General features: G+C 33.3%; 2 protein-coding genes across 4 annotated transcripts; both read left to right on the forward strand.

The window, feature by feature from the left end:
* Positions 1-4,732: 4,732 nt before the first annotated feature.
* On the forward strand, positions 4,733-6,989 carry LOC112707364 (uncharacterized). Of its 3 annotated transcripts, none has more exons than XR_003156039.3 (3): positions 4,733-5,385; positions 5,503-6,648; positions 6,742-6,989. XR_003156039.3 is itself a non-coding variant. In XM_025759069.3 (3 exons), the coding sequence occupies exons 2-3, from the start codon at positions 5,587-5,589 to the stop codon at positions 6,799-6,801; spliced, it is 933 nt and encodes a 310-aa protein (XP_025614854.1). In that variant the 5' UTR covers positions 4,802-5,385; positions 5,503-5,586; the 3' UTR covers positions 6,802-6,989. The 3 variants fall into 3 exon arrangements, 2 of the variants coding, with proteins under 2 accessions (XP_025614854.1, XP_025614855.1); XM_025759069.3 differs by having other exon boundaries at positions 4,802-5,385; positions 5,503-6,459; XM_025759070.3 differs by lacking the exon at positions 6,742-6,989 and having other exon boundaries at positions 4,802-5,385; positions 5,503-6,714.
* Positions 6,990-10,767: 3,778 nt separating this feature from the next.
* On the forward strand, positions 10,768-12,581 carry LOC112705355 (serine/threonine-protein phosphatase 7 long form homolog). The gene is made up of 3 exons (XM_025756189.1): positions 10,768-10,848; positions 11,797-12,389; positions 12,473-12,581. The coding sequence occupies exons 1-3, from the start codon at positions 10,768-10,770 to the stop codon at positions 12,579-12,581; spliced, it is 783 nt and encodes a 260-aa protein (XP_025611974.1).
* Positions 12,582-14,921: the final 2,340 nt, after the last annotated feature.

Genomic DNA, 14,921 nt, shown 5'->3' on the forward strand with positions numbered 1-14,921 from the left:
TGCCTCAGCATCTACGTCTTTGAGAACAAATAGTTTCGCCAACCTATTATAAGTAGACTTGACCAACGAAGTGATTGAAAGATTTTTTGTGTCTTTTAAGATAGAATTAACACACTCAAATATATTTGTCGTCATATATCTGAATCTTTTTTCAATACTTTGTACACAATTCTAAGATGAATGCTATAATTTTTGACACTAAGCACAACTTTTACTTTATCCTAAAAGGATTACCCAATTTAAAACTCAGTTGAAACATTTGTATTGTGCAATACCTGACCTTCGAATCTATATTCTAAGTCTGAAAATCCTTGTTATGCTATCATCTTCAAGTTTAGAATGGAGAAATTTGGTGAGTGTTGGAATTTCGAAATTTGATGGACTCTTGCTGTATGGCTAGAGTGCTCTAATCTTTATATCATCGTCATTATCCTTATCTATTATGATAGGCTCTTCGTCCGATTCATCCTCTTGCGTTGCCTCTTCAATCAGATTTGGTTTTCTACCCTCTACAGAAATAAGGATTATATGAGGGGAAGCTGCCATTACAATCTCAAGCTCTCTAAAGGAACAATTATCTCCCATATCAAAAACACTCTCATTGTCACTGTTTAAGTTAGCTGCAAAAGATGGAGATGTCATCAATCCTAGGCCCAATGCAATCACAAGCATTAAACTCAAAGCTCTTACCAATTTAGTGTCTCTCACCTCAAAAAATAGTTTGACAAATTTTTGTTACTTGTTAAGTTGCTATCACAAAACGAATTATGTTTTATAGAATTTAACACTACAGAAATTAGAATCTTATAAAATAATTTTTTCATTTACTTGATTTCATACATTTTAAGTTTCTATAATATGTTAGATTTACAGATCAACAAAACTACTTGATTGAAGGATAAAGACACCCAATAGATCCTTACTAATGAACTTTATTTTTTCTATAGAACATTTTTTAATTTTTTTTTGTAGTGTATAAAAACTAAAAAAATTATATCATTAAACATTGTAATTGACCACTCTACAACACACCCACATTTAGACTATATTTATACACTTATGGACACACTAATTCGTTGTTCCCTCAAATGAACCACAAGCTTGTTCAGTTGTTCATAATTCACTAGTGAGACATGAACTCTGCTTTTCCCAAGTAATTCGTCGCTGCTGACAATGAACTACTCGTGTGCTGTAGCCTCTTATAAGTTGGCTTCATGTAGAATATCTAGCTATATTGTTTTGGTAATTCGTTTTAGGCTCTAGCGAATTATATAAATTTATAACTAGACAAAAATGCAATTGTAATTAGAACATTTGAATAATTTTGGGGTGAAAATATTTTATTTAGGCAAATTGTTTAGACATTAATTATTAGTATCAATATGTCTATAATTAACGACCAATCTTTGTCTTTACACTTTGTGCGAATAAATGACGAAAAAAACAGAGAGGAACAAAAAAATAAAAGGAGGAGTGAATCTTTTGATCATATCCAAAGTATAATATACAATTAACTCAAACACTAGTCTCATTTAGTAAAATTTTTTCTACTATTCGTTTTTTATGAATTCAATACTTTAGGAAAGTGTTTGTTTTAATGTTTACCATTTTAGTTTTGAAAATAACAATTTAGAAATAATATATGAAGAATGTTAGAGCACAATCATAATTTATTATTTTGAGTTATTCTTCGCATACAAGTGATTAAAGCTTGTAAACGTTACAAGTTCAATTAAAACTAACTCAAAACGCGCTTCGAACCATTCTTCTTCCTCTTCGTCTTCTCCTTCTTCTTTTCTTTCGTTTTTTGCTTTCTCTTTCTCCTTCTTCTTCTTCTTGCTACACATTCTTCTTCCTCTTACTCTTCTTCTTCTTCTTTTCTTTCGTTTCTGCACGTTCTTCTTCCTCGTCTTCCTCTTCTTCTTCTTCTTCATTTACGTTCTTTTCTCTCTGTTTTCTCTTTTTTTTTCGATTTTTCATGGTGAAATCATTTTTGAAGAAGAAGAAGCAGCAGAAGATGAGGAGGAGAAAGAGAAAGAGTTTTGAATTATGCATAAGATGTACTTCAACGAATTTTGGGTGTATTTCTTAAATCATTTGGGTGTAGTTTTGTAATCTTTTGGGTGTATTTCTGTAATTCTTTGGGTGTATTCCTATAATCGTTTTGGATGAATTTCTGTAACCGTTTGGGTGTATTTTTGTAATCATTTGGATGTATTTCTGTAATCGTTTGGGTGCATTTCTGAAGTTCCATTATCTTCAAAAGGATTATAGAAATACACCCAAAAGATTTAAGAAATACACCTAAAATTTGTTGCATAATTTAGAACTCTTTCTCTTTCTCCTCATCTTCTGCTGCTTCTTCTTCTTCAAAATGGTTTCAAAGCTTAATTTCAGAAACCATGAAAATAAAAAAAAAACAAAGAAGAAGAAGAAGAAGAAGAGGAAGAGGAAGAGGAAGAGGAAGAGGAAGAAGAAGAAGAACCGTTCTGAGTGTAGCACTTTGAAAACAGGAAAATCGAAAAAAAACGAAGAAGAAGAAGAAGAGGAAGAGGAAGAGGAAGAGGAAGAGGAAGAGGAAGAAGAAGAAGAACCGTTCTGAGTGTAGCGCTTTGAAAACAGGAAACGGTTGAATAACGCATTAAAAGGCCCGTATGTGTAGCAACTTGTAAGACTTGTAAGTCAAAAAGACTTGTATGTGTAGCACTCCTCTATTATTTTTTTGTTATTATTAACCATCAATATTTAAAAGCAAAGGAATGCTACGTTTTTAAGTTTTTTTTATGAACTAAGTCCAATTAAGTTAAATAATAAGACTTGGAATAATGCTAATAGTCATGCTACACATTCATGTAATTTTGTATCCAACTCCATCTAAGTTGGCCCAACACCAAAAAAACCCAATATCAATAAATGAAATGTAAAATACATGCGTCCAACACACACGAAACCGCTTCTTGTCAAACGCTTCTTCTTTTCTTCTTCTTCTCTTCTCCCCCGCACTTCTTCTTCTTCTCCTGCGCTTCTTCTTCTTCTTCTTTTCACACTCGTTTAAGCACGAAGCGTCTTCTTCTTCTTCACCTTCTTCTTCGTGTTCCTCCTCCTCCTCGTTCTTCTCCTTCTTTTTCGCGTTTCTTCCTCTTCACGTGTTTTCTCCTTATCGTCATTCTTTTTATTGTTGTTGCTGTATTTTTTGTTTTTTCCTCCTTCTCACTGGTGAAGAAGCAGTAGAAGGTGAGGAGGAAGATCTTTGAATTGTGCAGAACAGAAATGAACCGAACATGTTATTATGGTGAAACAATTGTATAGTACTAAATGAATAGAACATTATTCATTATATAAATTTAAATTCGAACATCTTTCTGCATAATGAACCGAATACATACTCATGGTGAAACAATTGTATAGTACTGAATGAACGAAATATAATCCATTATATAAATTTAAATTCAAACAGCTTTCTGCATAATGAACCGAACATGTCATTATGGTGAAACAATTGTATAATACTGAATGAACGAAACATAAACCATTATATAAAATCAAATTCAAACAGCTTTCTACATAATGAACCGAACACGAACTCATGGTGAAACAATTCTATAGTACTGAGTGAACGAAACATAATCCATTATATAAAATCAAATTTAAACAACTTTTCTGCATAATGAACCGAACACCTACTCATGGTGAAACAATTGTATAGTACTGAGTGAACGAAACATAATCCATTATATAAAATCAAATTCAAACAGCTTTGCCTACAATTTACAGATTATCAATTCAATTCAATTCAATTCAGTACACCTCCGTCCATTCAATTATTCGATTCAAAATTGAATAATCTAAACTTCGTCAGTTTGATTCGTTTCAGAAGAATAATCCAAGTCACTCTCATTCAACTGATTTGAAGTTGAGTGATTCTTTGATTCGTTTCAGAAGAATAATCCAAATCACTCTCATTCAACTGATTTGAAGTTGAGTGATTCATTGTTTCGATTCAGAAGTGCAGATCGAAAAAAAGCGAAAAAGAATAGGAAGAAGATAAATGCAACGTAACGAGATCGAAAGAAAAAATGAGAAGATGAATGCAACCAGAAGAGAACGACGAAAGCAATGCAGATCAATAAGAAAGAATGCAAGCAGAGAAGAAGAAGACGGTATACGTTGTAGAAGAAGGTTTACATTGAGCAAAGCTTTAGGTTGCAGCACGTTATATGTAGTGCGTGTATGACAAATGAGTGAGAGGGGAAGGGAGCGCATCTAGCCAATATTGTTTAAATAACTTGGATGAATTTTTTACATGGATGTAGAGCATTATTGTATTACTAATTATAACTTATTTTTGTTATGTTAGACAAATTTGGCTAGACTTGGTTAACAAAAAAATTTGGATGTGTAATATTATTCTTAAAAATATGAGCTAATAATTTAAATTACTAAACTAAAAAAATTAAATTAATAACTAAAAATAATGATAAAAGAATAATAAATTTTAATAATTTTTTAACATTTTTTTCATAATATATTTCATAATTAAGAAATCGGAGTAATATATTCTCACCATTTAAACAAGACTATCGGTAAAAATGTTAAATATTATAAAAGTAATAAATAAAATTTATTTTAGACGTCAAACTCTAGAATCAATTACTTGTTAGGTTTACAATTACTATCAGGTCAATTTCTTTATATTCTTTCTTTTATTTTTCTTCTCTTAAATCTAGAAAGTATATGTAAAAAACTCAATTATGATCTGAAAATTCTCTTCTTTTTTTTTCTCCCGAAGTCTTTTTATTAACAGGGACCAAACTTCTTTTCCTGCATATCCAAAATCCAAAATCAGAAAATCACCGGCAACTTCCGAAGCCGGTGATCCCAGTGAAGTATTCAATTGAAAGGCTCAAAAAATCAACGGAAGGTACCCTTCTTCACATTCTTTCTCTCTCCCACCTCCACTACCACCACCGTACAACACTATATAAAACCCTTCTTGACCCATACATCCATGATCCAACCAACACAAGGCCCCCCAATTCTTTTCTCATTCTTGTCGCATTTTCTTTTCATTTGTGTTTTTCTCCCTCGGTATCCGTGCAAGCCTCTCGTCGCCTGCAAGTCACCAAAACGCAGAACAAGGCTGCCGTTTTGGTTCTCTCCCACCCCGCACTACCCAAAATTTGCGCGCTTTTTTGACACTGTGGAAACGCTAAACGACGAACCAAAGCGCGTTAAACGCAGAATCATGAGATATTGCCTTCGTCAACTCTATCATTGTTCCACAGCTGTGTATCAGAATCACTAACATGAACATGATGACTTCAACAAAATTGGATCTGATTCCACTTCTTCTTTCTCTAAAGCCTTTCGCAATTCTCGTGTAATGTAAGTAATGCATTTTACTGTTATCTTCTTTCTTTCCCCTGGAAAATTTCTCACCAAGCTAAATTGCTTTTCACTCCCTCTTCAAAACACACTCACACAGTACTTCTTGAATTGCAGAAACTCCACTACTCAGCCTCTTGCTGAAAAGTGAAAACAGAAAGAGCTCAAAAGAAAAAAAAAAAAAACTCAAGGACGAAAAGAATGGGAAAATCAACAGGGAATGGTAAAGATTGGGCGCAGATCTACTCGATCTACGGCATGGAGCAGTGGCAAACCCTAATCATATTATTATGCCAAGCGATCCTCTTCTCAGTGATGTCGGTGCTGTATCTCATCTACTTCGACCGAATCTGCGTCTCATTCGAGCGTCTTCTCTCCGCCGCCGCAGTTCCACGTGGCTCGGCTCGCTTTGCCGCAGGCCTAACTGGCTCCGCCACTGCACTCCTCGCTCTCTGCCTCTTCTTCGCCGCCGCAAACTTTTTTTATTCCGCCCTACCACTACACCACCGGATGGCTCACCGTATCGTCGCCGCCGTCTCCGACTGGTCCTCCGTCCGCCTCGCACTCGACCTCGGCTGCTGCGGCCGCGGTATCCTCCTCAACGCCGTCGCCTCCCGCCTCAAAAAAGAAGGCAGCTCCGGACGCGTAGTCGGAATTGATCGCCACCGGAGGACCACACTCGCCACACTACGCGCCGCCGTGGCGGAAGGCGTCGCCGAGTACGTCACGTGCCGGGAGGGTGACGCACGGCGGCTGCCGTTCCCGGACAATTGCTTCGACGTGGTGGTGTCTGGCGCGTTTGTGCACACGGTCGGGAAGGAGCACGGTGTGAAGACGGCGGAGGCTGCGGCGGAGAGGATGAGAGCGGTGGCAGAGATGGTGAGGGTATTGAAGCCTGGTGGGATGGGGGTTGTGTGGGACCTGGTGCACGTGCCGGAGTATGTGGCCAGACTCCATGAGATGAAGATGGAGGATGTTAGGGTTTCGGAGCGCGTGACGGCGTTCATGGTCAGCAGCCACATCGTCACTTTCCGGAAACCCAGCCACCACGTTCAGGGCCTTGCCGCCGATGAGGTTCGCCTGGATTGGAGATTATGCTAATGTGGCATGCTGATGTGTCACGATCGATTCTTAAAATAGAATTTTAATGGGTTGATCCGGTTTAAATCGAATCCAATCCAATCAAATCAAATTACTGGATGGACTTCAGAGTTCAGACCCTGCTAATTTACATCATATACATAGATAAAAAATTATATATATGTAAACATTTTACTCTAAGGAGTTATTTCCTTTTCTTTTTTTTTTACCATATATATATTTTTCTAATTGTTGAGTTTTGTTGGGTATGTGAAGGTGGCTGGCGAGGCGAAGTCGACCCAGATATGGTATTGTTTGGAAATTAAATGGAGTTAGTAGTCATAGTCTATAAGGGGGAAGGTAGAGAGATATGTAATAATTTGGGGAGTTACTTTGATATTCTGTCATATTTGGTAAATGATGGAAATGGTGACTGATTTTTGTAAAGTTACTTGCAAATATATGATGTTGATTTTTATCAACAGCAATGAAATATATGGCATATGATGTAGTTTATGGTAGTATTTCTGTATTTGATTTGTTTATTACTATGTTAGTGAAATTTGATTTATGAAGGTAGATGCAATAATTTATCTATCACAGTTAGAAAAGCACAATTTGTTAAGAGTGTTAGTGCTAATTTGATGATTCTAGATTTGAAGTTATTTAAGTTGGTAAATCTTTTTGATGTTTTCAAGTTTTACATATTGTGTAAGTAGTAAAACTCAAAGGTGTTTGTTTTGTCGTGTATTTCTCAGTTTTTGATACAAGGGAAAAGTTTTTTGACCAAATTGACAATGGGATTTATTAATGAGTATTAATTTATCACTACAAGGGAAAAAAAAAAGCCTTTGATTGTGGTTGAATTGTAGGAGATCAAATTTGATTAGTTGCTTTCCGTTTGAATTTTTAGTCTCACTAAGGTGTCACTGTCTTTTCTTTATTTCTTTAGTGATGCAAGTTTCTTCCCTCCATGTGATGCTGGACTAAATTGAAAAAAGTTGAAATAAACAGGATTGAATAGATGGATGGAAAAATAAAAGTAGGTGGTTAGTGATATTTCTTTCTTTTCCAGTACAGTTCCAACTTAGTGCGTGGACGGAGGTTGTGAGAGAGGGATTTGATATGATGGAGTGTAACTTGTTATTTGTTGGAGAGTCATAATCCTGTGAATTTATATGGTGAAGCATCTAACAAATGTTCTTCAAGAATTTGTTTGTTGCAACTGTGAGTTTGTTAGTAGTTGGCTGTGTTATTAGCTATGGCCTAATTACTAAACAAAAAATAAAAAAGATTTTTCCTATAATTTAACTATATAGTCTTAGTTATCTTGGGTAGATATAAACATTTTAGTCTCAATATTCAATTTCATATATAAGATAAAATAGCTCATAAATAATAAAAAAAAAAGTATTATATACTTCTCTTTTGTATATTTTTTTAATAATAAAAAAATAAAAATTTGTCTTTTATGCAATATAAGAAAAGCATATAAAAAAAGGTGAATTCTATGGTGTAGAATGTAACTTTTTTCTACACGTATAGAACTTAGGTGGAAGCTTTTAAAAATGGACATCTGTTGTAATATTCTCTATGTCTAATCAAGTTTTGGAGCCTTTTGGTTTATCAATAGAATAGTTTGCAGTGTTTGTCTCTTTATATTAAATGTTAACTGAGATTAATTTTTGAATGAAAGTGTTAATTAAGTGAGTTATATTTTTTTATAACAGGCCAATTAAAAATTAGACCATACTTTAATTTGAGCCAAAATAATCATTTTATATTTTTTAATATACGATATAACTGTTCACCAACAAAAAAAATATGGTATAACCCTTTTAGGTTTTTTAACATAAATAAATTAATAAAGACAAAAATAAATAAATAAATAAATTAATAGAGCATTATTTCCAAAAAAAACAATGAAACTCAAATTAAATACCAACATGCAATCTCGTTTTTTTTATTGATTTATGAAAAACATAAGTTTGGCCACACCAATTTTGGTACAAATTTGAGAAAATTATTTCAATTTAAATGAATAATATGACCATACTTTTATTTCATTATATTTTAACCTTTATAATTATTATGCTTGCACACTAAATTTATATGTATAGTTGTTTTATAGAAAAATCAAATGTTGAAATATTTTATTTTAGTTTCTAAATGAATATTTTCTATCGTACGATTTTATTTTTTTTTTAAAAATCTAAAATAATATTTAAAAATTTAAAAAATTATAACATATATAATGTTTATAATATAAGAAAAAAATTGCAACAAAAAAAGTTTTATCTAAAAATAATGATTCATTTTCTAAAATCAAATTTTTATTTTTTTAATATTTTATTTTATTTTGTTTTTGATTAAAATAATCAAAAGTGACTATTAGTATTTTTTTTTCTCTTTCTTTAGTCAGGGACGATTGATAAAATTATAAATAATAAACTATAATAATTAATCAATTATAGTAATGAAAAGCGGGGATTTATTTAAGTCCAAACTTAAGTATGGTTTAAATTTTTAAATGGTTTGTTAAAAAAAAAATAATCCGCCTAATTAATTAACATTTGCATTCAAAAATTAATTTCAGTTGATACTTAATATAAAGAGACAAATCACTGCAAACTATCTTATTGATTAGCCAAGAAACTATAAGACTTGATTAGACATAAAAAATATAATAGATGTCTATTTTTAAAAGCTTCCATCTAAATTCTATTGATAAATTATTTTATTAATAAACCAAAAGACTGCAAGACTTGATTAGACATAGAGAACATTACAACAGATGTCCATTTTTAAAAGCTTTCACCTAAGTTCTATATGTGTAGAAAAAAGTTACATTCTACACCATAGAATTCACCATAAAAAAATTGTGTACAAAGAGTAGTGCAAAGATCCTTTTCTTTTCATTTTATAATAACAAATTTGTTTCCAATATTTTCTTTTTTAAATTGTTGGATTAGCTTTTATGTACAAAATCATATTTTAGTAAATAATTAACATATCTTTTTACCTAATATTAAATTAGAAGTCTACTAACTTATTTTAAAATTGTTTTCTTCTATTGCAGTCTTAAAAATGCTTAGTAATGACTACATATACATGTGTCAAAACTGGACCTTTGATTGAGGGAGAAAAAAAACAAGAGATTAAATTCACTCTTCTAAATATTTTGTACAATGAATAATAAATCTACGTAACTAACATACCCCTTTCTTCAAAGTTACTTGTATTGTTTCATACGTAATTGTAGCAGTTAATTGAGCAATTTTACTTAAACATGAGTTCATGGCTGTGGGGATGTCACTTCAAATAAGAAATTGCTTGAAATGTACTTGTTTGGCAAATTATGCTAACATGGCTAATGGATTCATAACTGATTTCTTAGGTTCTTTCATCCCAAAGCCTTAGTTTACTTTGTTTTTGTTTTATATTGTTGCTTTGTTACATATTTAATGTTTGCTAGCTTCTTGCTTTCAACCTCACTGAGTAAGAACATTAGATATATTTTTTATATCATTCCCAAAAAAAATATAAAATAAAATAAATAAAATATTAATAATAATAAATAAATAAAATTTGTTTGATGAATGAATAAATAAATTATAAAATTATTAATTATAGTAACAGGAGGACCACATGGTGCATGTGCAATTGATGAGTTCTAATCCTGACACAAGAAGAGTATTGGGCCATCCATCAATACATGCTCTATTCCAAAATCAAAGCCTTGCTTTCCTTTGTTAGGTTCAATCAATGTGGATATATATCTCTTTTTTTTTCTTTCTGTCAGATGATAAACATGTTCATGATTTATCTATATCTTAAAAAGTTATAAGATCCCTCATTGTAAATAAAATGGAGAAAATTTAGGGTCAATATTTTTTGGTTAAAACGTTTAATTGGTGTTGATTCGCAGTTTTTTATTTTACATATTGGGGAGGAGTTGGCGTATAACCAAGTCATGGGCGTCTATGGTGCTTCACGAAGATGTGACGGTTCGGCTGAAGAAATCGGACGGACTGATTTGAACAGGGTAATCGAACGGTCCGATTTCGGGGCTGGGAGGGAACACAAATCGAACGGTTCGATTTGTGCCCCCAACCAGGTGTCACGCATGCAAGTGTCCCCCCACCTCCTTGTAGCAACACTTCGGTGATCTTTGAACGCCCCTCTCATTCTCTTTCACTTTCAACAACACAAATTTTCTTCTTCTTCAACCCCACCAGCAGCTTTTTCATGGCCTTCCATTGATGAAGTTTTAAATAAAAAAAATTGGACCACTTTTTAACAATGCCTAGAAGAAGAAGAAGAATAAAAGATGTTAATCGTTCGGAGCTCCACATTGCTAATTATCTTGATCATCCTAACTATGTAAGTTTTTATTGTAGAATATTTTATTTTAAGTAAAATAATTATTATTATTATTAAGTTAGAGATTAGTAAATTATTATGATGATAATGTTAGAAATTAGTTAGTAATAGTGTATCTGAGTATTTTAATCTGATTAAAATAATTTTAGGAATTAGTAATGTTAAATTATTATAATGATGCAGAGATTAGAGATTAGAAATTAGTGTAATAACGTTATTTAGAAAAAAGGATTATGAAATTATAATAAAATAATAAATTAGTTATTGTTATTAACAAAATAATTAAAATAATGATAATAATAATAATACTGTTATTAAAAATGGAGATATAATAAATAAAATAATTAATATTAATTATTATTACTGAATTTATTGGAATAATAATAATAATAATAATAATAATAATGGTTTTATTATTTTTATTAGAATATGACCCTTATAGAATACGGCCTTAGTTAGTATTAATTGTTAGTAACGAATAAATTTTTGTAGTAATGATATTTATTTAGGATTAAACTTCGTAGGATAGTAAAATAATTACTATGATTAAAAAATTATTAAATTAATTATTTTTGTTATAAGTATAACATAAATATTTAATAAAGGATTAATAATTGATTTATTGTTGTATGTATGTTGTTAGAACATAATTGAATAGTTACTTGAATATTAGTATATAATATGATAGTTATTTTTTTAACAGTATTGTTATTATTATTATTTTTATTAGTTGTGGTTGTGGATACGTTTAACTGGTTATTTGATAATGAAACTTTGATTTGATCAATTTAATTTGATAATTAATTAATATTATGTTTGTGTTTAGGGTTCTCGAATGTTGCAATGTGACCACTACATGCCGTCGGATCGGTACAATTCAATAGTGGAGGGGTATTTACAGGACACGACTTTTATCATGTTTCACAGATTGGAGTTGTCCAATGTCAGTCGGCATTGGTCAATGCTCTGGTCGAGAGATGGCGCCCTGAGACGCACACGTTCCACTTTTCGGTTGGTGAGTGTGCCGTGACACTGGAGGATGTGGCGTTAATTCTTGGTCTTCCAACGAATGGTTTGCCAGTTACGGGACCGACACTGAGCAGTTATGAGGCTTTAGAGGCTGAATGCTTGGATCAGTTTGGTGTTGCACCTATGAAGGCAGATTGCAGGAGAAGTTTCATTAAGTTGGTTTGGTTTCGAGCATTGAAAAATCGATTAGTGTTGGTTGATGAGGTCCAGCTTCAGAGGTACGTGAAGTGCCATATAATATTATTGTTTGGGACCGTTATGTTTGGAGATAAGTCTGCAACAGGGGTGCATTGGAAGTTTCTGCCGTTACTCCGTAACTTTGGCGGGATCATACAGTTCAGTTGGGGACCGACCTGCCTGGCACACCTGTATAGATCGTTGTGTAGAGCAACTCGTGTCGACTGTAAGGAGATTGATGGTCCGCTGACACTGTTGCTTGCCTGGGCATGGATCCGTCTACCATTCATTGCGCCGATTCCAAGCAATCTTCAAATCTTTCCGATTGCAAATAGGTAAATTTAATTATTAGACGCTTTGACTTAGTGTATTTAACATTGTATTGATAAATGTAAGTTAACAAATCGCTTGATGTCAGGTGGCATAACTGGGAACGTGAGAATCGGCCTTACAGATATCGTACCCTTGATCACTATAGGAGAGATCTGGATGTTCTGCAAGAAGGACAGGTTTGTTGTAATAAATAAGTAGTTCTTTTCGTTTACTCGTGTTATTATTCTGTGTGTAATCCTCGGTTACTTGTATAATGTGTGTAGTTTGTTTGGGAGCCTTATGAAATTGGAAGGACCGATCCGGACGTGATTCCTCGTGACACCCGTCAGCATTCTGCTATTTGGAGTGCCACGGTTCCACTTATATCTTTTGTATAATCTTTCATCGCCTTAATTACTGCCTCCCTAGAACTGAATTCCATTTCCACAGTAAATTCACCATCCGGCAGAAGGGGAAGCTCTGCTACAATCACATCACAAATTTTACAGTTGTCAGCAATAATAATCTAATAAATTAATGCCCTGTCCGGTCTAGATGTCCGGTTCGTCCGATCCGGTCGATGTAAACGAACCGGCGGGTCCGCACGAACCGGCCGGTCCGGTCTAACAGTCCGGTCTGAACGGACCGGGGCGGTCAGGTCTCACCAGTTGGTCCGGTTGAACCAGTCGGTCCGATTAAACCAACCGATCGGTTGAACCGGTCAATTGGTCGAATGGGTCATTCCGGTTTCTTTTTTCAACACGGACGAAAAACAGTACATTTGTCAGCCTACATGCCCACTTCATAAATCAACGTTAAAGAATTACTAATTACATGCTATATTTTGCTAATTACCATTGTCTTAACTATTTCTCCTAAACTCAAAACCCATTTACAAATCATACTTTCACAAATCTTAATTTAAATTAATGGCGCACCTGCATTTACATATTGAGGAAACTCCGGTGCATGCATGGCCTCCAAATCCAACGACCGCATGAAACTCGACTCCACAAACGGCTGCTGATTTGCTAGTGCTTTTGCCACATTCGCCACATCTGCCACCATAGCCTCGTCAGCTTGATCTTCATCTACACCTGGATCAACGACCTCGTAGTTACTTTCGAACTCTTCTTCACTATCGCTGTTGTAATCCTCCAATTCAATATCTCGGTCCGCTGCAGATTGCTCAAACTCAATATACAGTTCGATAAACGATATTCGCGACCGACTTTCAAGATACACTGAAAATATTTCTCGCATGCTCGCTTCGTCTGTCACGTATTTCGTTTGAAATTGCACGAACCCACCACAAATAGATATAGGATATCTGTACAGAATACACGACACTCTCCTAGTTGTTTGAGAATCTATCTTCTCACAAATGATACCTTTTAATTCTTCAAATGACAGTGTGAATGGAATAATAATATCTAAAGGATTTTCACACACAAATTTCACTCTTTCTGATGTTTGTAATAAAATTTGGCCATGATAATATACTTTTAATCTTACTCTATCATCTATAATAATAGAGAAGAAGAGATCTACAAAGAAAGAAGAAAAAGAGATCGGCAGAGAAAAAATTTTGGAGAGTTGAAGCACGGAAGAAGAAGAATGAAATGGACTGCTCAGCTTGGGTAGGTACATATATATATATATATATATATATATGACACTCAAATCGGACCATCCGACCGCATGCATGATCATTCGATATTTTTAGAACTAAAAAATCGGACGGTTCGATTACTAAACAGCCCGCCAAAAAGTTTTGAAACCAAGAAATCGCTGGGTCCGATTTTGGTTTTTTTTGAATTCAGCCCTGAAATCGATTGGTCCGATTTGCTGGGGCCTAAAACACCAACAAACGCATGCTACAAATCGCATGGTCCGACTACCATGCACGAAGCAACACTTCTCACAAATCGTACGGTCCGATTTGTGTCCCCTCACCCCTGCAAGAAATCGGACCGTCCGATTTTAGTCCGTCAACTAACTGCCGTCACACACTTGTTAAACACCTCTGAACTCCATAAACCTGCGTTACACCAAACTAACCCCAATATGTAAAAAAATTAGCCATTGATTCGAGTATAAGATAGGACATAATAGAATTTTGGTAGACAGAAAATGATTTTTATAAATAATGTAAATAATGGGATTTAGAATTAATCTAATAAAATAAAAAAATATTCTATCTCTAAATTATTTTTTAAACCTTAATATTAGGATAATTATTTACATACATAGTAAATTGAATATTTAGCTATTGTTAACTGTGCATGAGTAAATCCAATCAAAATAAATAATGATCCAATTAAAAATAATGAACATAATTATTTGCATATCTATTGAATTGAACATCCAACATATTCATTATTCATATTGTTTAGTATTCTTATTGTTTACTTGTACTTTTCTGATATAATAATATTACCCCATTTGTGATATTTTCTTATTATATATTTTGCATTAATTTATAAAAATAATTAATATTATTAAAACAAGAGTGACAATATTTATTTTCTATAAGATAAATGTAAAAAATAGTA

Source organism: Arachis hypogaea, chromosome 8, assembly GCF_003086295.3.
Source record: "Arachis hypogaea cultivar Tifrunner chromosome 8, arahy.Tifrunner.gnm2.J5K5, whole genome shotgun sequence".
Taxonomy (NCBI): Eukaryota; Viridiplantae; Streptophyta; class Magnoliopsida; order Fabales; family Fabaceae; genus Arachis; species Arachis hypogaea.